This window comes from Lampetra planeri, chromosome 2 (assembly GCF_965212315.1).
Source record: "Lampetra planeri chromosome 2, kcLamPlan1.2.h2, whole genome shotgun sequence".
NCBI lineage: Eukaryota > Metazoa > Chordata > Hyperoartia > Petromyzontiformes > Petromyzontidae > Lampetra > Lampetra planeri.
The window spans coordinates 12,955,061-12,979,438 of NC_136108.1; the positions used below are offsets into that span (position 1 = coordinate 12,955,061).

Below are 24,378 nucleotides of genomic sequence, written 5' to 3' on the forward strand. Positions count from 1 at the left end.
TATTTAACTTTTTAATGTTTTTTACCTACGTGACTTTACCGAAAAAAAACCTAAGAATATGAATCCTTGCAGTCACGAAAGCTTCAAATCTAGAATCTTCTGCCTATTTCCCTCTCGTCTATACGGATGATGCTGTCAAACGACGTGTGGGCTGAGGCTTTGCCAATCAGCTAGTGGTGTTAATAAAGTACGTGCGAAACGACGTGAAAGGAGGAGCCGCAAATCGGGGTATGACTGGAGGGTCACCATAACGCAATAACCCGAACGCCTTAACCCGAGAGCCGTGCCAACCCCCTCCATAACCCCCAAACCTCCCCCAGTCCCTGCTGCCTTCTCGCCCAGCTGAGCCCTCCCCCGCCTCTCTCTCCTCCCCATGCAGAAACCGCAATGCTGCTGATGTTGCATGGAGCGGGAGCGGGGGGAGACGGGGGAGCAGACGTCCGGTTGGGGGAGGGAGGCGAGAGGCGGGGGATCAGAAGCCCCGTTTGGTGGGTCGTGGGGGGGGGCGAGAGGCGGCGGATCAAGAGCCCCGTTTGGTGGGTCGTGGGGGGGGAGAGGCGGGGGATCAGGAGCCCGGTTTGGTGGGCCGTGGGGTGGGGGGCGAGAGGCGGGGGCTCAGGCGCCCAGTTGCGTAAACGGCTGACGGAAAGGGAAGGGGGAAAGGGAAGGGCGCGCCGCGCTGAGCACAGCTCCCTCGGGGCGCCGGGATGGTACTCACTGCGCGGAGCAGCGACACGCGGCGAGACCCAACCACCACCACCACCACCACCGCCACCACCGCCACAACCAAACAACAACAATAATCAGAAGTACGTCCACCATCCAGGAGGGGCCTCGCCGAGTCTCAATCCTCGCTGTCAGGAGGGTCCTGCTCTGAGATGTTTGGCTATTTACATTTTTTTCAAGGCGTTGTATATATTTATTTATTGCGTCAAGTAGCCAAAAGCTGAGTCTAAAGCGTCATCTTCGATAGGGTTCTAATTTTAGAATGTATGGCAGTTTAACCTTTGAGGTAATTTTTTGGAATCAAGGAATGTTGCATTTAGTCTCAAGGCCCACTTTCAGGATGTTTCAAGTGGTCTTTCAAGTGGCGTCTGAAGTGGTCATCGCGGCCACTTGAGATGAGGGCAATACGTGTTTACAACAGCGCAGCACTTGAAGGCGATGCATGAAAAAAAAAATATCGCGAACCAATTTGCCTGGCTGGCTTTTCCTGGCCGCATCGCAGCCCAACATGTTAAGAGTCTCAGAGCTCATGATGACATGATCCGCCAACTCTGCTTCCAAAGCCAGGCAAGCGCTATCACAGGTGCCTTGTTCAATGTTGTATGCGAGGTGGTCAGGAGATGGCAGAACACCAACGAATGCTTGAATCCATCTGTATTGGAGTTTCCGGTATTGCCACCTCATATGAGTGCGAGGTTTCTCCCCTCGTACTCGAGTTCCCTTCCACGGTGAGGACACACACGTTCATGGCATTTTCATGGAATTTGGAATTTTAACGAAATTTTAATGAGATTTGCCAAACATCCCAATGCTGGACCCTCCTTGATATTGGTATTGAGGCTCAGTGAGGATTTCCTGGATAAATAAGCCAGCAAGTATTACAGTTCACGTGTATGCATAACGGATATATATACATGACCTGCAGCTCCTTATTGCAACACCAGGTTTATACCATTCTGCTTGAATTTCCTAATATCTAACAATTATAATTATCTTCAGCCCTTTGCTTATCCACTGCTGGATGATAACCCACCCCCCCCCCCCCCCCATGACCGTGTTGGTTTGGTTTATGATACTTCACCACGCTGGCGAGTGCAGGTTCGTGGAGGAGGTGGTGGTGGAGGTGGGGACAGGACCGGTTCACATGTTTATCTCAGTATAGTCGAGGACTGTTTTGTTGTTTTTACTGCCTTGCCCAAGCTTGATAAATTGCTTAATTAATTAATTTATCTTTAGTGACATGCTTACTCTTTTTCTCTATTTTACACTCCTGTGGTTTTTTTTATTTGTCGTTGTCACTTGCTGACCCGCCCATACTCAACGTTTCTGAAGAAGAGCTTCGTAGCCCATCGGATTCCCTCCGTTCCAAAGAAAGATCTACGATTCTGATATCACTCGCCACTCACGTCAACCGTGGCCGGAAATAATCTAACTCGGAGAGCTTGGTTCGTAGGGCAGTGGGCAAACCGCCGCACCGAAACTGCTCCCGGTGACACTGCAGAGCCGATACTCAACACAATCACGTGTTCATTGACTCCGATAATTACACTGGTCAACAAAAACAAAAAAACATTTTTTTCTGGCCTGGACTTTTGCAGCTGTTTTAGACTAATTCCAGGGTGCTGATTCCAAATCTGATCTCAGATTTGCTCTATCACATCTCATTATTATGCTATCGGCATACCCCATTTTCATTGATTTTACCCGAAATGAACTCTGTCACTTATGATAGCAAGTTGTTGCGAGTCAGTGACTGCTTTAGTGTTTAAATATGGTGCTGTATTTTTAGGATAGTGTGTTTATAATATAATTTTATGTAGATATCCATATTTATTTAATATTTTTCTTCTGCAGTTTTTATTGGAAATGCAATCTTTGATATCTCCAAAACCTGACGTGATAGACAAAAACTGATGCCAGATTTGGAATCAGCACCCCAAAATTACCTTAAACCCGTTGGAATACCTTATACCAGAAAAAAGTGTGTTGACCAGTGTTATCGGCGGCAAAGAACAACAAAAACAACATCACACGAACGCACGCATGCGCGCGCGCAAACGTAAATTGTGAACGTAATTGTAACAAAAATACCCTGAGCGTTTAAGACAAAGTCCGGCGCCCCTTTCGCGGCGCGTAATTGCATGGCAGAGCCACACATTCTGAGAAGCGCCGCGTTTCCTTTCACGTTCGGGCCGAGAACGAGAGCTCGTTAAAATGAGCGCGCGTTCTGGCAGATGCACTTGACGAGCGTTTACCACGATCGATGGCGAATTTGCGCGGCCGCTTTCATTTCGCTGCAACTGCATCTGCTTTGCCCTCGCCGTGGCAACGTGGATTGTTTTCACCACCAAGATCAGCCGTGACTGCCGAAAGAGACCGGCCACTGGGCCGTCGGTGTGAGCCAGGAAACGCAGTGACTTGTGACTTGGGTGGACCGACGGCCGTAATGTGCACGTCTTCAGCCTACGGAGCGAGTTACTTCAATAACTCGCTGTTTAAATAACTTGTTCTCTGCTTATGAGTCGTACGTTTCAGTGCAGCACCGCGGGGTGAACGGTTAGCACACTCGACAGAGGTCACCGGCGCGGCAGTCGAAACGATGGGCGTATTTTGTTAAATCCCCCAAGCCTCCGTCCGCCCAGCAGCAGTAGAGTAAGTGGGCTCACTACAGTTTGTCGATCGGCAGGTCGCATGCGGTTGGAGGGGCTCTCTAAGGCTCCATCTAGCAGAGGCCGTTCCGCCAACAGTGGCCGCGAGCGAGCAGTTGCAGGGCTGCGCCTTTACCGTCTCACTGATTTTTGTTTGTGTTGGAAAATGTTTGTCACGAAGCGCTGGTTCACTTTTTTGCGTTGTCCCTATGTTAGATGCGAAATACATTTCCACACGGTTTACAGAATAGCGCAATTGTTATTGCTGCTATCCGAAGGGCCCCATTACGTGCTGTGCGCTGCAGTTTGTTTGTAAGCAGTCACTTGTTTTGTTTCGGGAAATTTCATCTCTTTATTGATGCCAGCCCAGTTCACTTGGCTAAATGAGAGACACTGAGATAAAGGGAGACACAGGGAGCCGTGTAGACGCAAATAGAGAGAGAGAGAGACAGAGACAGGGGGAGATGCAGGGATATATGCTGACCAACAGAGGCAGAGAGCAATAAGGGAAACATTGGGAGGCAGACACAGGAAAACACAGAGAGGCAGGAAAACATGTGGAGAATGAGATAGGCATAGACAGACACACATAGCGAAGCATCGACAAACGTAGGGATACATAGACAAAGACAGACACAGGAAGACACAGATCGATGAACGTGGATAAAGAGATACATTCATGGAGACAAGGACAAACATCGTGACAAACACATGCCATTAACGACGATAGAGTGATATTGATTGAGAGAAACACAGCGGCAGGGAGAAACAGACCGCGAGATACAGAGACATCGAGAGAGAGAGAGAGGCAGAGAGACTGCCAGAGAGACAGGAGACGAGAGAGAGAGAGAGATGCAGACGGAGACCGGGAGAGGAAGCCAGCAGCCGGGGCGGATGTCAGGTTCATCCGCCAGGCCCAGGAGCTCTGAGGGCGCAGATGAAACTTGGGGAATTGGGACGGCCAACCCCGCATCCCCCAGCCTGCACCTGGGAAAACCCCACTCCACCAGTGTCATTCAGAGATGGCGAGACAAACAAAGACAAAGATCCCCCTTTGTCGAGCCTGATAACATTCTGTTGGGGCAAGTGCTGTTTGTGAGCGCCTATTGGAGGCTGGCACCGCGCATGTGGGGCTACACACCGCACCAGCTACTCGCTTGAGGCACACACACGGCCACAGACCTCAGTTACAGGGATGGAAGACTAAGCCCACCCCAACCGGCATTTTAACTCCAATCGCGAGGCTTGCAATTGCGAGCCGAGCGTTTTCACCACAGTGATGGTCAACATGTAATCACAGCCACCGAAATCTTTGCCGCTCCATCTCGCCATGGCAGCCTTCCTTCTGCTAGATTCCCTCCACTGTTGCACGGTTGCCTCCAGACCTCCAAGGACCACTCTTAAGAGTCTCATCACCTTTACAGTCCCGCTGCTCTAGGCCTTCCCCTCTGGGTACCACTCCAGTGCCTGTCTCGGCCACCTGCCCTCCTCCTCCACCCTGGGCACGGGACCCACTCGTTGCGACCTGATGACACCCACGACACTCGTACGCTCCGATCTAACGAGCTCCCTATGCAGCTGTCTAAGACTTGCCACGTCGCGGCGCGATGCAAATCGCCGTTGTTGATATGTATTATTATGATCATTAGCATCCGCGGCTTGAAATTCACAGTCGGGGGCCGAGTATTGGCCGGGATCTGGGCGAATCTGTGGGAGTGCCCGCCGCGGCGCTTGACCGCGTCGCAGCCTTCACCGAGGAGGGAGGTGTGCGGCATCGGCGGCGTGTCATCCGCCAAACTGCGGTGCCATCTGCTCCGGCTGAGGCAAATGCCTTCTCTATTCCATCGCAGCTAACACCACCGTCACGCTAAAGCAGCCGGCTACAGAGATCACTCCGAATAGCAAGTGTTATAGGAACGTGAGGGGGGGGGGGGGTGAACGAGATGATGGGAGGGAGTTTTGAAGCAGAGCAGCACAAGGAACGAAGGGAAACTCCGTTTCAGTCAATCTGGTAGACACCAAGTCCTTGACATTAGTGGAGGTATCAAGGGGTGCGAGTTCACGAGAACGATGATCGTGGTTAGCAACTGTGACAGAGTGACGGGGAAGCGACTGATCAGTGGGCGCACAGCGGCCGAGCGGCCAACGAATGGCATCGGTCAGACAGCTGCTTTTCGCATCGCCTCATCGCGGACAAAAGTCCGCTCTTATTCACGCAAACTCCAATCATCCTCGCAGCGGCTTTTGGCAAGCCATCGAACAATTGGACGGTTACGGCATCGCACGCTTTCTGATGCGCTTCTGCGGCCGTCCGGAACGCTCTTCCTTCCGATGTTAGGAAGCCACACTGGAATTATGCACTTTTAAATCATCTAGATTGAAAACTAATTTCTGTAGAACTGCTTTTTGGGTTTAGTTTGTTGTCCTCTCCCAACCCTCCCCCCCAGGACGTCCGATTAGCGCCGTTTCCTACGTACGGTGCAAAAGAAGCTCAACGTGCATCCAAACATTCATCCCTCGGTGTCTGCAGCAGCAGCGGCGACAGCAGCAGCAGCAGCAGCGGCGGCATAGTTACCCGCCGTCCGACGCGGTTGTTGTGCAGGCGAGTGCGCGCGTGGATGTCGCGGGACGTCTCGCGCGAGTCCAGAAAGTCGCGCGAGAACTTCTCCCCGAACTCGAGGTCGTGGCTGCAGCCGCCCCACTCCCAGGTGTCGGGCGAGCCAGGCGCGTCGGCCGGCACGTGCGGCAAGACGCCGTTGGCGGCCGCCTTCCCCTGGCTCAGCATCTGCATCTTCAGCTTGATCAGTTTGACGCGGAACGCCTCCTCGTCGCCCTTGAGCTTCTCGTCGCAGCCACACGTCTTGAGCTTGCCCAGGCTGCAGGCGCTCGCCACGGCGTGCATCACGCCCGCCGCCGCCAGCGCGTACGCGAACGCCGTCTCCCTGTAGCCTGGGCGCGCAGACGTTGCCGGACGAGCGGGCGATTGAGCGGGGCGCGTCGCGACACGCCGGTCAGATCGGTTGGCGCGGCCGCAGAATATACGCTCCGAATCGTCGTGCGCCGTTATCCTTTACGCCGGGTCATGCAACGGAGCGATACTCAAGCGGGCAAACGAGACCTAAGAGCAACACCAATTGAAATAAATGCTCACGCCGCTCATGGAGCAGTAACGTCAAATCTAAGGGCATAAGAATAGATTATTTATACAAAGCGTTTACTGAAACTTGTTTTCAAACAGGCGTAAAAAAATGAGACATGGTGGTAACTAACAACCACGATTACATTTTAAATAGAAGCTGAGTCGTAACGGAACACGGGGGCAGAGGAGGATCGATCTGTTCCCAGACGCCAGCTGCTCATCAGAGGAATCAGCGCGTGCCGATGATGTGCGGGGTGCACTGGGATATGGGTCAACTCGGCATTTTACCCATGAGCCAGGACTGGCCCCAACTTGACTAGAGTTAAAATTTTCGCAACTCGCAGCTCTGAGTCAAATAACGATGTCATAGGCCCTGCGCTGCAAGTCACGCGTGACATTCCGATTCACATAGGACCGACTTAACCTTTGCGATTTTAAGACACACACACAGATGCACACTGTTTGGAAGAGGAAGAAGTAGAACCATTATTCGAAATGTGCTTCCTTGTCCAGTCCGGCATAGACAGTCATCGTCACTCTTTCAAACGTGGTTGTTGATAAACTTGACGGCCGTAGCCGTAACACCGCACGTGACGGTGAACACAAATAGTACCACGAGTCAAAGTGCCTCGCGTATGAGAAGATATGACGAGCAGCAAGGAGAAGCGGCATCAGCAGAGACCGAAAGAGAACACAAGTTCAGGCCGACACCCATGGCTCAGCTCGACATTATATCACTGCCTTTGCTCTTTCCCTCCCCACCTGCTCCCCTCCGTTCAACTCCACTTACTTCACCAGAATTCACTCGCGATGACACATTACCCCTATTTAGACCAGAGGATGCTATTTTCAATTTCAAATGGCCCGTGTTGGTCGTCTGTGTTTGTTACTCTCACCTGTTAGTCTCGCAATCTATTATTATATTTTCCAAACGTCTTCCGCCATTTTCAATCCAATTCAATGTTTATTTGTTACACTAAAAAAATCCCGTTTAGCCAGTTACCCAGCTAGCTTCAGTGGCTATGGCCCGCAGCCACTAACAACAGAGTTATTGTGGGGGTAGTGAGGAGCCCAGCCAGCAGCCAGCCAGGAAACTCGAGGCATAGATTATTTATTATTATGATTATTATATCCACAGAGCCTCAATGAGTCTCCAGTCTGCAGTCTCCTTTCTGTAGGATCCTGCATTGTACCTTTGAGTATTTTGCCTATAAAGGTACCCGAAGGGCCCAAACAAAACCTCCACAAAAAAACCAAGGAGATGACGCTCAAAAATGCATACAAAAAAGTCAGCACCCTGCGTCGCTATCTGCTGGGTGCACCTCACTGCCCTTGCCGGTCCGTTTCTCACAGGCATCGTGATCTGCTCGTGAGCCGTCATCTCCGACTTCAAAGCGCTGGATGTAGAGGATGATGATGATGATGATGCCGATGATGATGAGATGGCGATTGCAGTATCACCATGTACTAAATTATCTTCTCTAACGAGCAAAAGTAGCGCGCTGGGAGTCGCCCTGCGATATAGCATTTTGCGCGCAATCTAATCTCCGAGGGCGAATAAATAAACGAAGCCCCCTGGACAGGCATCAGTGCTAACAGCACTGGCACGACACTGTAACCCGGATAATTGTACATGGTGGAATTCAAAGAAAGGAAACATAAGGCGATGCCTTCACGCAGCCTCAATTTTGCTGCATTGGCCCTGAAACAGCTCCGGCCACTTCAATACGGGCGATGTTTATCTGTGCAGCGCAGTGTATTATGAACATAAACTCCGCATGCGTGTGTGTTTTTAATCATTGCCTAATATATTTATTTATTTGATCGAAGCACTTCTCTACAAACATTCATTCGCGGTTACCCGCACCGCGCCGTCACGTGGGAGGGGCACGCCTATGATCGAAGGACCTTTGGGGCCGGGGTTGGTGGACCACAAAGGGATGCCAATACGTGAGAGCGCGTTGAGGCAAAGCCACCACCCCCCCCCCCCCCTTTAGGGCAGTGGCTGCCCGTGCAGAAGTCTGGCAAGCGGCTTCCTGACAGGCCTGTCTGTCGTGTGTACGTCAATACCTGGTGTTGCTTACGTGGGATCAGATTTGAAGGAAATCCTCCATGCACTTTCCCCAGCCTGGATTTGTCGAATGAAGTGATATTAACGGAGAAAAGGAAGCCCACGTTCAAAAGCCGCCGCGTGCAGGTGTGTGAGCGCTCACGCCGCGTGTCGCGTTGGCCTCTCCGGGTATCTCTGCCTGGGCCCTCGGCCGTGCAAATAAAAAAAACGATCGACACAAGAATTGTGGTCAAACGTCGGGAATGCGGCACCCTCCTGAAGACGGCGTGCGGAGACTCGGTGGGGCCCGCCTGCGTTCGAGGGCCCCCTCGTGCCGCCACAAACAAGGCCCCGCGTGTGACGGCGGCAGCTCGATCACCCCGGCAGGACAGCGTCCGTGGCACAAAGAACAAAAGGCGCCTCTCATCGGAGATGATCTTTAACGTCACTTGCTGGCTCTCGCCTGACATCCTCCTCCGCCTTGTCCCCCCTCGCGCCCTCGGCTCCATCCCCCCCCCTCCCCACCACCTCTAACCCCGACACTTGCTAGCTACCTTTTGCCCCAAGACCCCCCCACCCACCCACCCACCAGTCATCTCGTCTACCCACCGTTCTCAACTCTGTATGATTCCACCCCCCACCACCACCAACAACAACCATCATTGCACCCCCTACCCCCCCACAGCGCAAACGCATCCCTCTACTTATCAGTGCTGTCATTTTCCCCAAGAAGGGATGACTCATTAGATGGGATCCGGAATACAGACGCGGAGCAGCAAAGAGGCGCTTGTGTACAAAGAGCTTTTCATGAGCGCGGCGAATGCGACGTCGGCGTGAATTGTCGCGTTTGTAACTTTGTATGCGGAGGACGCGTGTGGCCGCTCTCTCGCTCTCTCCCCACTCGCTCTCCCCTCTCCGTCTCGTCTCTTCTCTCGTCTCGTTCTCCTCTCGTTCGCTCTTTCACCGCCTCTAACTCTCTCTCTCTCCTCCCCTTCTCTCCTTTTTTTACGATCAGTAGAAACAAGAATATGCTCGGTGTAGTCGGCACTTTGCTTCGTTCATCATTTCGTAATTAATTTTGTTTTACTTTGCTTTATGTAAACCCCCACCTCTAGCTCACTCTCTCGCTCACTCTCCTCTCTCCTTTGCTTGTATTTTTTTTCTATGTATCTCATTTCATTCTCCTTTCTTCACATTTATTTGCCTCTCGCCTTTTCTACTGCTGCTGCTTCTTCTTCTTCTTCTTCCAAACGTGACACCCTCCCCGACTTTCTCATCGCTCCCGACTTCTCCCAGCTGTCCGGTTTCTCTCTTCCTGCCATTTCTCATCTCGATGTATCCTCACGTATCCGACTCTACTGTTCTCCCCCTCTCCACTACCCTCCTTCCATTCTCCCCCCCCCCCTTTCTCTCATCTTGCCCTCCCATCTCTCCGTTGTGCCATCGTAGTGAGTGAGAGAGGGGGGGGGGTGAGAGAGAAAGGAGAGACCCCCCACCTCCAACTCCTCATTTCATGCAAGCCTCGTGCAGTGTGCGTGCGCGTCCAAACGTGCGCCTCTTAAAAAACAACAACAACAACTCCACAACTCTCGCTCCTCCATCCCCCCCCTCAACTCCCTCCTCCTCTCATCACCCCCCTCATCATACCCCCTCTCCCCTACCACCACCACCACCCCACCCCACCCCACCGGCCCATTCCTCCTCCTGTACAACCACTTAGGATGAGGCAGATTCTATCTCACGCTTTGCGGCGGCAGTAAAACTCTCTCGCGCGCGGACCGCTCGCTCGTTCCCACACTGCCCGCCACGGGCAGCCATGGCAACTGCGAGCAAGAGATGCGATCTGCGCGCCGAGATTGCGATTAATTAGCTTGAGAACGATTCATTAGCTTGAGAACGCGACGCGGCACAAAAGCCACGGGCGGCGCAGGAGGAGGGCCGGCGGAGTGAGGGCTTCCGTTGCCCCCCCCCTCCCAGTCCCCCTTCTCCGTGGCCACCTCGAGACCTCCCCGACAAGAATAATAATAATGATAATTATATTATTATTAAATAGCGATAATGACCCTGAGCGACCGTGACCTGCAGCCCCTACGTGTGTTGTTGCCTTGGCGAGCTGTGTGGCCGCTGCTGCAACGGCTGGCGGAGGTGTGCGTGTGTGTCTGTCTACGTGTGCGTTTGTCTACGTGTGTGTCTACGTGTGTGTGTGTTTACGTGTGTGTGTGTCTGCGTGTGTGTGTCTACGTGTGCGTTTGTCTACGTGTGCGTTTGTCTACGTGTGTGTGTGTCTACGTGTGTGTGTGTCTACGTGTGTGTGTGTGTCTACGTGTGCGTTTGTTTACGTGTGTGTGTCTGCGTGCGTGTGTCTGCGTGTGTGTTTGTCTACGTGTGTGTGTGTCTACGTGTGTGTGTGTCTACGTGTGTGTTTGTCTACGTGTGTGTGTGTCTACGTGTGCGTTTGTCTACGTGTGCGTTTGTCTACGTGTGTGTGTGTCTACGTGTGTGTGTGTCTACGTGTGTGTGTGTGTCTACGTGTGCGTTTGTTTACGTGTGTGTGTCTGCGTGCGTGTGTCTGCGTGTGTGTTTGTCTACGTGTGTGTGTGTCTATGTGTGTGTGTGTCGGCAAAAACCACCCCTTACCTCCTCGTGGTGCCGGACAGCAACGCTGTGCTGGGCAGTGCCGTGGGGGGGAGGGCCAATTTAGATTGACCATTCCCCTCATGGCGTTTGTAACCATCACAGCGCCTAAATGGGGGCTCTGGATGGGTGCGAGGGGTTGGTAACCCTTCCACCTTCAATTCATTACCACAAAACCACGTAAAACATATCTAGTTAATAAGCTTGTGCCGGAGCCCCCGGGGGGACAGGCGTCTATGACGTCTCCTGGCCAAACCCCATTTGGCGGAGCCAGGAAATTGAATCTTTACCCTCAAGGCTCCTCCAGAAACAACAAAAAGCCACTACGGATGGCCACGTGGAATGTTCGAATGCTCACTGCGGAGGAGAAGCTTCCACTCCTCTGTCGGGAGCTGGACCGGTACCGCCTGGATCTCTGTGGTATTTAAGAAGTCCGGTGGACCGGCTCTGGCTCCTGCCACCATGAGGGGTGGACAGTCCTCTACTCGGGGCAGGAGACTACCAAACAACAGGGAGTGGCTCTTATTCATAATCAACGTTTTTGGGTTTAGATCGCGTTATTTATAAATGTGTCGTAACCCTCCACCACCCGACACGGCCAATCAGTAAAAATGTGTCACGTTGACAAAAGACAAATAGTTCACTGCTTTAGCCCACCGGTGTGTTGAAGCCACAACATTTACAATTTGAGTACGACGTTTCGCTGGTAATTGCATCCAGCATCATCGGGCAATTCGCCAGAATTCGCCAGAATTGCCCGATGATGCTGGATGCAATTACCAGCGAAACGTCGTACTCAAATTGTAAATGTTGTGGCTTCAACACACCGGTGGGCTAAAGCAGTGAACTATTTGTCTTTTGTCAACGTGACACATTTTTACCGATTGGCCGTGTCGGGTGGTGGAGGGTTACGACACATTTATAAATAACGCGATCTAAACCCAAAAACGTTGATTATGAATAACATTGGTCGCGAAAGCCTACGTGTTAAAGTGGCTCTTATTCTGAACAAAAGAATGAAGGGGGCGTGGGAGCGTGGCGGTGAGGTGTGGGCTCGCCTTCCCATCAACCGGAGGTGAGGAGTGGTGGTCGTGGTTATTTATGCCCCCATCGAAGACGAACATCCGTGGAGGGATGCAGCCAAGGCCGTTGAGTCAGATGGCTGCTATGCCCTCCTGTCACAGGTGCTAGCTAAAGTGGCCCCTCGGGATAGAGTCATCCTGTTGGGCGACTTCAATGTCCGAATTGGTAATGATGCTGGCACCTGGTCTGGATTGATTGGAAGGCATGGGCCAGATCAGCTCAATAACAACGGTAGGAGGCTGCTAGATTTTTGTGCAGCCCATGGTCTTGTAATTACCAACATGCTGTTCCGGCATTGGCACATCCACACAAACTCATGGATGCATGTCTTTTTGCTGACCACCCTACCCACCCCATCGTGTGCCATACCAGCCTTCATTGGTAATCGCTAACAGAGGCTATACGGGGGGTCTTTGTCTTTGTTGTGTGGGATGTGGTAGTGTAGTGGTTAGCGCACTGCGCTACGAACCCGGGGCCCCGAGGTCCATTTACACTCACGGCCAACACCGGTAACGATTATCTGAACCGGGCCTCCCCCAGGTCGACTCAGCCTCAAATGAGTATCTGGTGCGGTGTGCAGTAAGCATCGCCACTGGGGAGACAACGGCGGCCAAGCGTGGTGCTGGCCACCCGTGCGGGCCTTCAGAAGTGTTCGCCAATAGCACTTGCCCCCGCCGTCTGTTAAGGCTATTCGGGGGTCTTTGCCTTGTGTTCGTCGCGTGTGCTCTGTCTGTTGTGGAGCGCGATGGCGCCGTGGTTCGCGCGCCGCGCTTCAAAAAACACGGCTACCCGAGTTCCATTCCCGCTCGCATCCTATAGCGGCGACGAATATCATACACTGGGGAGACAAAGGCTGCCGGGCGTCGGTATGGTAACACCACCTCGCGCGCTGTGCCGGCCTTAATAGGTGCTCGCCAACAGCCCCACAGTGCGCGTGGCTGCTGGTTGTGTGCAGGCGATCGTGGGTTCGATCCCGACCCTGTCGCCTCTAAATTTGGAATTTGCATGTTCCCCCCGTGGTCGTGTGGATTTTCTGTGTGTGTGTGAGTGGATTGTTCATCGGGGTTTTCCCCAGCAAAGCGCGTTGAGAGTGTTTGGCTGATGTCAGCCGCTTCATTGAGCGATCATTTGTGGCCAGGTCGCTTCTGAAATAGAGCGCCGTGGAGCTTTACCCGGTAACAGAAAATAAATTCCGTACCCTGAGCGTATGTCTGTTTATTTGTTCATGTGGATAATGATGATGCGTGTGACATGCGGTTAGGAGGGGTTGGTTGGTTCGGGTTCATGGTTAGTAAGAGATCCTTGTTGGTTATGACGAGTACTGGAGGCTGGTTGTTGGCAAGTAGTTTAGGGGCTAGGGTAATAACCTCTGCCCCCCAGACTGTTCACTCTCCTCTTTTCCGGCGTTCACATCGCTGTGGTCCCGGCGACCTGAGTACGATTCCGCGATGGGGAGACGAAGGCGGTCCGCATATTCTCGCCTTGCGCAATTCCATCTGCTCACAGCATTAGCTCCGAGCAATAAACAACAACAACAACAACTCTAAGGCTATACGGGGACGCGCACTGTGAGGATGATCTTGCTCCCTGTGTCCAACAACCACCCATTCTCTCCACCGCCCATGATAGGCGCTGTACATGCGAGCAGTGGTGGATCCAAGGGGGGCAATGCCCCCCCCCCCCCACCACCGTTGAGGCGACATTGTCAGGGGCGTCCGTTCCCACGCCGTGTGTGGGTCGTGTGGATCATTTGCCGGTAACCCCGCCACGCTGGTTCGTCCGTGTATGGGTGAAGGCGGGGGTATAGAAGTACAGTATAACAGTGGGTTTGGCTGCATTGCCCTCTACAGCCCCCCCCCCCACCACTTAGCCCCGCGGGCCTATAGCACTTGTTATGCACGGCGGGCATCCACCATGCGAGCACTAAAAGCCACGTGGGCTCAACCCCGCTTGGCTTCCCAGATCTGACGAGATCGGACGCATTCCGTTTCACGTGGCCAGGGGCGCGAGAATTACCATGGTGTAATTAAAATAAGTACAAACAGGTTAGATTTCCACTGCAACACGGACACTCATGGCGTCGTGTTTATCGAGCAGTGGCGGTAACCACTGTGGCTGCTCCCTTACCGCCAATATAATCGCACACGATAATGTGACAACGTGTTAAAGCTTTCACTGACTGCAGGAATTCATATTGTTTGGGGGTGTTTCGGTAAAGTCACGTAGTTAGGTTGAAAGAAAATAACAAAAAAACTACGACGTTTCGATCACAACACAAGCGATCGTCATCAGAAGGGGGGAACAAATGACGATGGCTTGTGTTGTGATCGAAACGTCGTAGTTTTTTTGTCATTTTCTTTTAACCTATCTACGTGACTTTTACGGAAAGACCCAAAGAAAATGCGATAATGTTTCCCTTTGTTCAGACAGGGAAGCCCAGCCTGACTCACGAATTGTTCAGCAAGGGTCCCCCTCTCTCGACAGGTTTTGTGTTTCGCCAACTCCACTCCTCGGCGTTTGTTTGGCTCCGCGCGCATGTCCAGGAGCGAACCGGGGCATGCGAGAGACATCAAACCCATGACGAATACGACGGGGAAACACTCGGAGCCTTTCGCTCACACAGATGGGGGACTCCAGCAATCGACCAGACTCAAACCTCCTTATCTTCCGAGATCCCACAACACCGGACGCAAATCAGGGTTATTTGGGCCGTAGGAATTAGTTACCCTACATAAATAATTATATTCGATGCATAAAAAAACATACATCCCTATAGCCTTCACAGACTTTTGGGGTAAGTGCTGTTAGCGAGCACCTATGAAGGTCGTACTAGCACACGAGGGGGTGAGTGACCAGCATCACGCTCGCCCGCCTTTGTCTTCCCAGTTCTGGCTGATATTTACACACTGCGCCAAGTACGAATTGAGGCCGAGTCGATCTAGGAGAGGCCCATGACCATGGGTACAAAGTTACATACAGTACATAGTAATTTTAGTTGCGCACGTTCACAATCATATCACACATCTATGTAATATATATATCAACTCGTATTATTTACAAGGACTGTAAACAAAAATGCTATGCATTTGTCGTAGTGAAATTATGATTGGCTCCAGACATATGCATACATCGACAAATATCACCCGGATAACCTTTATTAGATTGTTGGGGCAAGTGCGGATACCCATCGATTATGAAAACTGGCAAACCAGAATAGGGGGTGGATGGCCAACACCACATCCATTTGCCTTTGTTTGCTGAGTGTTGATATTTACACACCGCACCAGGTAACCATTTAAGATGGAGTCGACCTGGGGGAGGCTCAGGCCCGAATCAACGTTTCGCCACCGGTTATTGGTCGTGAGCAGGAATCGAACTCAGGTCAACGGGTTTTGTACAGCAGTGCGCTTAACCACTACGCTACCGCTCCCCCAACAACAAACACACACATACATACACACACAAGACATATACACATACATAGTAATAGGGCTATTATTCAGACTCAGCATGCCTGTCCTGTTTTCCCAGCTTCTCAAGTCATCTGCGGTCTCCCACGACACCGCGATGCCACAAAAATCCGAGCGACTCAGAGATAAATTTACCGAGATATTTACACGGGGCAGTGAGCCTCGCGAATCACACACAGCCTCGGCTTAGCTGGCGTCTCCGCAAGTCCGGACTGGTCACGCTCTCCGTCGGGGTATTTATTTTACGGCCCCAGTCTTGAGATCCATTTTCCATCAGCGGTCACGAACACGGGGACGAGCTGCGCAGGAACATCTCGCAGCCTGAGGCATCTCCCCATCTCACCCACCTCTCTACCTACCCACCGTCGTTTCTCCCCCCACCCGCTACCCGCTTCGCTCGTTCAATTCCCACGCGTGATTGTCAACGTAGCTCCTATGTGATGTCACGAGCAGGTGCTGTGTGCTGGAGGGGGGGGGGTATAAGTTAGGCAGTCTCTTAGCTTTTGGGGGAGCTGTATAAGGGGGGGGGGGGGCGTTCGCCCCCCGCCACTGCCATTTCTCCAGTGCCGACGGTTAAGCCCACACACCGCTAGAGTCCAATGGTCAAGTCACAAAACGTCGGTGAAATATTCAGTCCAATTAATACGTGCACAGCCACGGGGCCATCTGTTGTTCCTCTATTGTGGCGCACGGAAGTGAGAGCTGCAGCAGAGGACGCGACATGCAGACGGTGCCATGCACCCCCCCCCCCGGCCTCCGTTAAGCAAGGTCACGCTTCAGGCTTGTGAAATGTAACGATGCATCAAATCATCTCTTGAGATCGATTCTCAAGAGATGATTCGATCGCATTCCATCGAAGGCCGTTCTCGACAAGAGCCTTCGTGGAAACGAGTCGAAGCGCTCGTGGTGTAAATTCCACATTCCTATGGCGTGGGTCTGTTTTACCGTCGTGCGTCAACTGATACTTATTTTGTTTTTACACAGCCTCGAGTGAGATTGTGAGGAAGGCACACGGGCAGATACGTTCACAAAAAAAACAACGACACCCCCCCCCGCCCTTCCCTACGCAAAGCCGCATCGACTGTCGATGGCAGGTGCTGTTCGCGAGCACGCTGCCACGGCCGGCACGTCGCACGCACAAGCACGATCGGATGTCTCCGTCTCCCGCGTGCCGATGAGTCATAAAACCACACCGAGTACTAATTTGAGGTTGAGTCGACCTAGGGGGGAGGCCCGGAACCGGTTCAGCTTTCACTCGTCACTCGCGTTAGCCGTGGCCAGAAATCGAACTCGATTTGCCGGTGTTTTCTCACGCGGCGCGCGAACCGTTGCCAACACTCATTTCCCCGAACATACAAAGACAACGATCGCCCACAACGCCATTGACAAACTGTTGAGAGAAGTGCTTTTAGCGAGCACACATTAAGGTCAACACGACGCACTAGAGGGTGGGTGGCCAGCGCCACATCCGGGCCACCTTTGTCTCCCCAATGTTGATGTTTACACACTCTCACCAGGTACTCGTTTGAGGCTGCGTCGACCCTAGGCGAGGCCCAGGACCGATTCAGTTTAATCCTCACTGGTGACGGCCGTGAGCGGGAATCGAACTCGGGACACGCCGGGTTCGTAGCGCAGTGCGCTAACCGCTGCGCCACCGCTCTCCACACACACACAAGACACACTGACACACACACACACGGACACACACACACACACTGCACTGACACACACGCACGCACTTGTTCTCAAACGCATTCCTAACTAATATAAAAAAAACTACCCCGTTGCTCGCGTGCTCCTAAACTTTGTCCGCTCGTAAACTATCGAGCTGTGGTAATGATTCCTGTAAACGCGCCCGTGTGTGCGCGCGTAGCCCCCGAGGGGACGCTGACGCTGTAAAGTTTGGGAGCCATACCTCCTGCAGTTTACAGGTGTCATTTGAAATAATTGCCCGAAAGAGTCTCTTCGGGACAGATTCCCTCTTCGAGATGGCCCCGCTTTAGGGTCGGATTTTTTTTGTTAGTTGATGATTTGGACGAAAAGGGAAGCAACCCGAAACCCCCACTCGCGCGAGGAGGTAACAACGCCGAACGTTCCGACGCACAGACGGGCCAGCGAGCTACTTGCTCCGCTGTTCCCTACGGGGCTAGCAACAGAAATGCGCTATCGTTGTGGCTCCGTCCACAGACGGTTGCCCATACGCCTTGGAAAGCGGTGGCGCAGTGGTTAGCGCGTCTGCTCTCGGAAACCCGCTGACACGACGAGGTCGATTCGATACCATCGCGATCATCGGTGGCGAGTGATATCCGAAACGGGTCATGGGTCTCTCCTAGGTCGATTCAGCCTTAAATGAGCGCTTAGCGCGGTGGCAAAAGCAGCCGGTGCGTTGTCCTGACCACACCACCACCCCCCTGTGTTCGTGTGCCCTGCAGCCCGTGTTAGATGCACTTGCCGCCTGTAGTTTATACTGTGGCCAACGCGAGTGACGATTATCCGAACCGACTCTGGGCCTCTCCTGGGTCGACGTGGCCTCAAATGAGTACCTGGAGCGATGTGTAAACATCGCTACTTGCGAGACAAATGTGGCCGGGCGTGGTGCTGGCCACCCACCCCCTCGGGTGCCGTGCCGGTCTTCATAAGTGCTCGCTCACAGCACTTACCCCAAAAGTATGTTGAGGCTGTACGGAGGTTTTTTGTGTTTGTCTTGTGAGTGTTTGGGCCAATAAATAGATCAGCGTAACACTGCGCTAAGGCCACTGGATGTCCTGACTTCATCTCTTCACCGTCTAATCTTACAACACCATCCGTGCCTATCCTAGGTCGACTCAGCATGAACACGAATACCCCCACGACGACCGGTGTGGACATCGGCAAAGGGAAGACAAAGGCGGGCCGACGTCGACGTTGTGTTGGCAGACGGCAACGCCACGACCTCGCGTGCCACGCGAACGTCACTTAATTCGTGCTCGCAAAACAGCGCTCACGACACTCCTTCTTCTTATTATTATTCTTCTGTCGTACGGCTCTGTGCAGCTGCTGAGCAACAACTAGGATTTCACATTCAGGTGGCCAAAGCCAGACAACCGCGTCAGGATCGAGCATCGCGTCGTTAGACGTTCTTCATTCAGACGCTGTCTCCCCGACAAACCTGGTCTTCGCCTGAGGACGGCTGCTTGTGTTGTGGCCGAAACGTCGTGAGAATTATTTTATCATGTTTTATTTTTATTATTTTATTACTTCCCTTCTACGCGACTTTACCGAAAGAACCAAGAAGATGAATCCCTGCAGTCACGAAAGCTTTAAATCGAAAAATTCGTTAGACGTTGTGCGGTCTGTTCTGGATGACCACGACAGACCACACGACTCGCGACACTGGCGGAGGCTTGAACGGCGAAGCGCGCGCCTGTCCGCGGGATGCGCGGCGCGGGGGAGGGGGGGGTAGATCGCTTTCAGGACTCGCGAGTGAGCCTCGCTGGGGGTGGAGCCGAGGGCCGTGCGTGTGAAATGCGCGTTAAACAATTCGACGGGGGCGACGGCCCCCGGCTCCCATGAGCGAGACTTTGACGGATGAGCAATGCGACTCGTTAGGCGCGTGAGCGCAAGCTCCCGAACTCACCTCGCGAGGCGGCGTCTCACCGCTCACCCGCGTGGGTCTCAAGTGTGTGTCTAGATGTGTGTCAGTGTGTGTGTGTGGGGAGCGGTGGCGCAATGGTTAGCGCGCTGCGCTACGAACCCGGCGACCCAAGTGTATAAGTGTGTATGTGGGGAGTGGTGGCGCAATGGTTAGCGCGCTGCGCTACGAACCCGGCGACCCAAGTGTATAAGTGTGTGGGGAGCGGTGGCACAGTGGTTAGCGCGCTGCGCTACGAACCCGGCGACCCAAGTGTATAAGTGTGTGGGGAGTGGTGGCGCAATGGTTAGCGCGCTGCGCTACGAACCCAGTGACCCATGTGTGTAAGTGTGTGGGGAGCGGTGGCGCAGTGGTTAGCGCGCTGCGCTACGAACCCAGTGACCCATGTGTGTAAGTGTGTGTGGGGAGCGGTGGCGCAGTGGTTAGCGCGCTGCGCTACGAACCCGGCAACCCGAGTTCGATTCCCGCTCACGAGCACCTCGGTCGAATCAGCCTCAAATGAGTACCCGGTGCTGTGTGTAAAACATCACGATGGAGACAAAGGCGGTCGGGCGTGGTGCTCACATGCCGGCCTTCATAAGCGCTCGCTATCATCACTTTCCCGAAGTCGTTTAAGGTTACACGGAGGATGTTTGGCTTTGCGTGCGTCTGCGTGTGTTTGATTAAATTCAAACAACCGAATAAAAGAGTTGAAGAGAGCGAGCAAGTGAAACAACGATGCCCGAGGGGGAAGGAGAGAGATCGAGAGAATGCGATCACGAGTGAGTGACCGTACGAGAGAATTTGCATGCAAAAGTCAGCGTGTACGCACTGTACATCCACACACCGACATACACAAACATAGTACCCCGTGTAGCCTTCACCAGACTGCTGGGGCAAGTGCTGTTAGCGAGCACCTATGAAGGCCGGTTACGACACACGAGGAGGTGGGTGGCCAGCGCAACGCCCGACCGCCTTTGTCTCGTTAGTGGCGATGTTTTTACACATCGCCACTAGGTTCTCATTTGAGGCTGAGTCGACCGAGGGGAGCCCCAGGCCCGGTTCATATTAAATCGTCACTGGTGATAGCCGTGAGCAGGAATCGAACTCGGGTGGCCGAGTTCGCAGCGCAGCGCGCTAACCACTGTGCCACCGCTCCCCACACACCACCAGACAGCAACACATACCAGCTTAGACAACATACACTCGTATACAGCAACACATACCAGCTTACACCGATACACGTACAGCCGACATAGACTGTTGGGGGTGAGTGCTGTTGGCGGACAGCACGACACCCGGCCGTCTTTATATCTCCAGTGCATGCTGCATCACGCACCCGTTCATCTGCAGCTGATGTTAGCTGTGTCCGAGCCGCTCCAATATCTAACGTCGCCGCGTTAGTCACGTAGTTCGCAAACCAAACACACACGCACACAAACATCCACATTTAAGCCTCCATATCCACACAAACACGCCCATACACACACACGCAACAAAAGACAAAGAACCCCCGTATAGTCTTTACAGGCTGTTGGGGCAAGTGCTGTAAACGAGCACCCTATGAACGCCGGCACGGTACACGAGGGGGTGGGTGGCCAGTCGCACGCCCGACCGCCTTTGTCTCCCCCAGTGGCGATGTTTGCACACCAGGTCCTCATTTGTGGCTGAATCGGCCCAGGACCAGATCATGAATTCGTCATTGGTGTTGGGCGTTTGCGGGAGTCGAACTCGGGCCTCCTAGCGCAGCGCGCTCACCGCTACACGACTACACAACACAAAGACAAAGATCCCCCCGTGTAGCCTTAACAGACTGTCGGGGGCAAGTGCTGTTAGCGAGTAGCACCTGTGAAGGCCGGCACGGCGCACGAGGAGTTGGACACTACACAACTACACGTAGACACGCACACAACCCTCGCGAGCCCATAAATACTAACCCACACGGTACGGGTAAGTGCTTGGTCACGAGCATCGGTGAAGGCCGGCACGAACCAACACACAAACGCACAGTCGCCCAATTGCCGGGCGTTTACAAAGGACTAGCGGTAGCGCGTTTGCGGTTCGAATGCAGCGGCTGCCCAGGTTAATACTGAGGGTGTATTAACCACACGCAAAAATACGCTCGATTGCTTCACCGTGGAAGTGCAAGAGTAGGTCATTGCCGTCTCACGGTCCAAATTTGCGCAATTTGAAAGATTTTCGAATAATAAGTATATTAATTACAGCTGAAATTACTCAGCAATCATCGCCCTCCTATTATAAAAACTTGGCAGGACCCTCCTGAAAATATAGACATGAGGCTTTCCTGGGTAAACAAGCGTAATATATCTTGACTTAAAGCTTTCGTGACTGCAGGAATTCATATTCTTTGGATCTTTCGGTAAAGTCACGTAGATAGGTTCAGAGAAAATAACAAAAATAACCAAAAACTACGACGTTTCGATCACAACACAAGCGATCGTCATCAGGAAGAAAACAAATAAATAAATCACAACGTCGTAGTTTTTTTTGTTATATTTGTTATTTTCCTTGAACCTATCTACGTGACTTTACCGAAAGACACACAGAATAAGCGAAATATAGTTTTTGTTTAAAAGTTTTGCTGGCTGGCTGGAATCCTCACTGGCTGCCGCGTGGGATGAGCGCATCTGCGCAATGACGTCACCCGCATACCGACCAGCGTTGAGCCGCGTCCCCTGCGTGCCAAAATGACGCCTCGCCCCAACGCCATCCTCCCGACCCGGGGGCCGCGTGTCCCCGCGCAAGAAAGTGCAGGCAGTGCGAGCCGTGACAAATCAACAACACGCGCACGCGCACACACACACCACTCACGCGCACACATACCACTCACGCACTCACACACACCACGCACACCACGCACACACCACTCACCCACACACACACACCACTCACGCACACACACACCACTCACGCACACACACACACCACTGCACCCACACACACACCACTCACGCACACACACCACTGCACGCGCACACACACACCACTCACGCGCACACACACACCACTCACGCGCACACACACACCACTGCACGCACACACACACCACTCACGCACACACACACACCACTGCACGCGCACGCACACACTACTCACGCACACAAACACATCACTCCACGCGCCCGCACCCACACACCACGCACGCCCTGGGGTGGTGGACTTGCCTCGCGTGAGCATGGTGTTGCCGTAGGGCAGCTTGTTCTTGGTCTCGAGCGAGGAGCAGTTCCAGCGGTGGTTGCGCATCTGGTGCTGGCACTCGTGGATGGCGATCTGCACTCCCTGCACGGCGGACGCGGCCACGTCTGGACTGCGCATGCAGAGCTCCAGCTGCCGCCGGCTCAGTCCCGCGAGGGTCAGGCACACGGTGTTGGCGTTCAGCACGGGCTCCGGGGGCAGCTTGAGTCCGAGGATGTCGTTTGTGAGCGCCCTGGAATTTGTTGTCGTTTGTTTGTTGTTGGTGGGTGGGTGAGTGGTGGTGGTGGTGGTTGGAAGTTGTTGGTTCGGTCCAGCCGGAGAGGTGGCAGTGCGGCGAGATGAGTCATGTGCACGCGCACGCAGACAGACACGGGACGCAAGCACGCACACATACGCACACACGTGAACATAGAGGCAGGAGTAAACACGCAGCAGCAACAACAACAACCGCCGTTCACCGACTAAGTGGCGGTGACATCCCCACGGTGCTTGTGCCATGCTAGGTGCACTTTGAGGCCACGTGAAGTGTTGAAGGACCGCTGGCAGGAGGTCACGGAACAGACCCAGGTGCCGTGGGTTGACTGACTGAGATCACTGGCAGATTCACCAGCTGTGCCCCCAACTGTGTCAACTTTCTGTGGTTTAGCCATCCGGCGCTCTGCTCGTTGTTGTGAGCGTCGCTCCTCTGCCCTTTCTTGTTGTTGCTGGAGGGCGACTGCCTCCAACTCCCAAGCAGCAGCACACGCAACACTGACAAATAACTTTAAATTCCCCCGTGTAACCTACACGAGGCTGTTGGGGCAGGTGCTGTTAGCGATCACCTATTCGGGGGTGGTGTGTCCGGTCGCCTTTGTCTCCCCAGAGCTGATGTTCACACCCAGCACCATGTACTCATTTGAGGCTGAGTCGACCTCAGGCAAGCCAGTGAGTGGTTCATGCATTCGTCACCGATATCGGCCGTGAGCGGGAATCGAATTGGGGTCGCCAGGTTCGCAGAGCAGCGCACTAAACTTTACACTACCGCTCCCCATTGACACACACACACACGCGCGCACAAAGACAAACACGCACACCCACACGCGCACGAGGTCTGTAAGTAAATCTGTTGCCTATGAGAAGCGAACTAATGGCCGCTCTAATGAGAACCAGGCTGACGCGAGTCGTGTTTCTCTGCGCGGGTTTCCGAGCCTCGCCCCCTCACCCAGTTCACTCACCCCCTCCTAGTATCAGGTCAGTGTTAAACATTCATAGTCTTAGGTTTTTTCGGTAAAGTCACGTAGGTAAAAAATTTAAATTAATAAATGTAAAATAAATAAATAAAAAAAATCACGACGTTGCCTCCGAAACGTCGTGATTTTTATTTTTTATTTTACTTTTATTAATTTTAATTTTTTACCTACGTGACTTTACCGAAAAAACCTAAGAATATGAATACTTGCAGTCACGAAAGCTTCACATCTAGAATGTTTAACATTCGTTTAAATATGTATTTTTAACGTTGATTGTGCAGTGGTCCCTCTGAGTGTTTGTATTGCCCTCCCAACCACTCCCCCGCCCCCCTTCCGACGAGGTCACGCTACGGAGTCGGGGACGCACACCGCACCGGGCTCTCTCCTCGGTGAGGAACACGCGGCCGGGAATTGCTCGCCGGTGAGTCCGAGCAATTGGGAAACTGTCCCACGTCTTATCGGCGAATTCATTTCTTTGAAAGACTTCGTCTGGCGATCGAGGCATCACTCCCCGTGATTACGCGCGGCATTTAAGAAGACGCATTTCTTGGTGGCGGTGATGATGATGATGGT

The 24,378-nt window shown here is 53.0% G+C and overlaps 1 protein-coding gene across 1 annotated transcript in view; it reads right to left on the bottom strand.

Annotated features, from left to right (window-relative positions):
• WNT10A (Wnt family member 10A) overlaps positions 1 to 24,378 on the bottom strand; it is a 44,272-nt gene that overhangs the window by 14,573 nt on the left and 5,321 nt on the right. The window contains exons 2-3 of the mRNA XM_078607769.1: positions 22,546 to 22,808; positions 5,950 to 6,323 (exon numbers count right to left, since the gene is read on the bottom strand). Coding sequence (XP_078463895.1) covers positions 5,950 to 6,323; positions 22,546 to 22,808 — 637 coding nt within the window. The remainder of the gene's footprint in view (positions 1 to 5,949; positions 6,324 to 22,545; positions 22,809 to 24,378) is intronic.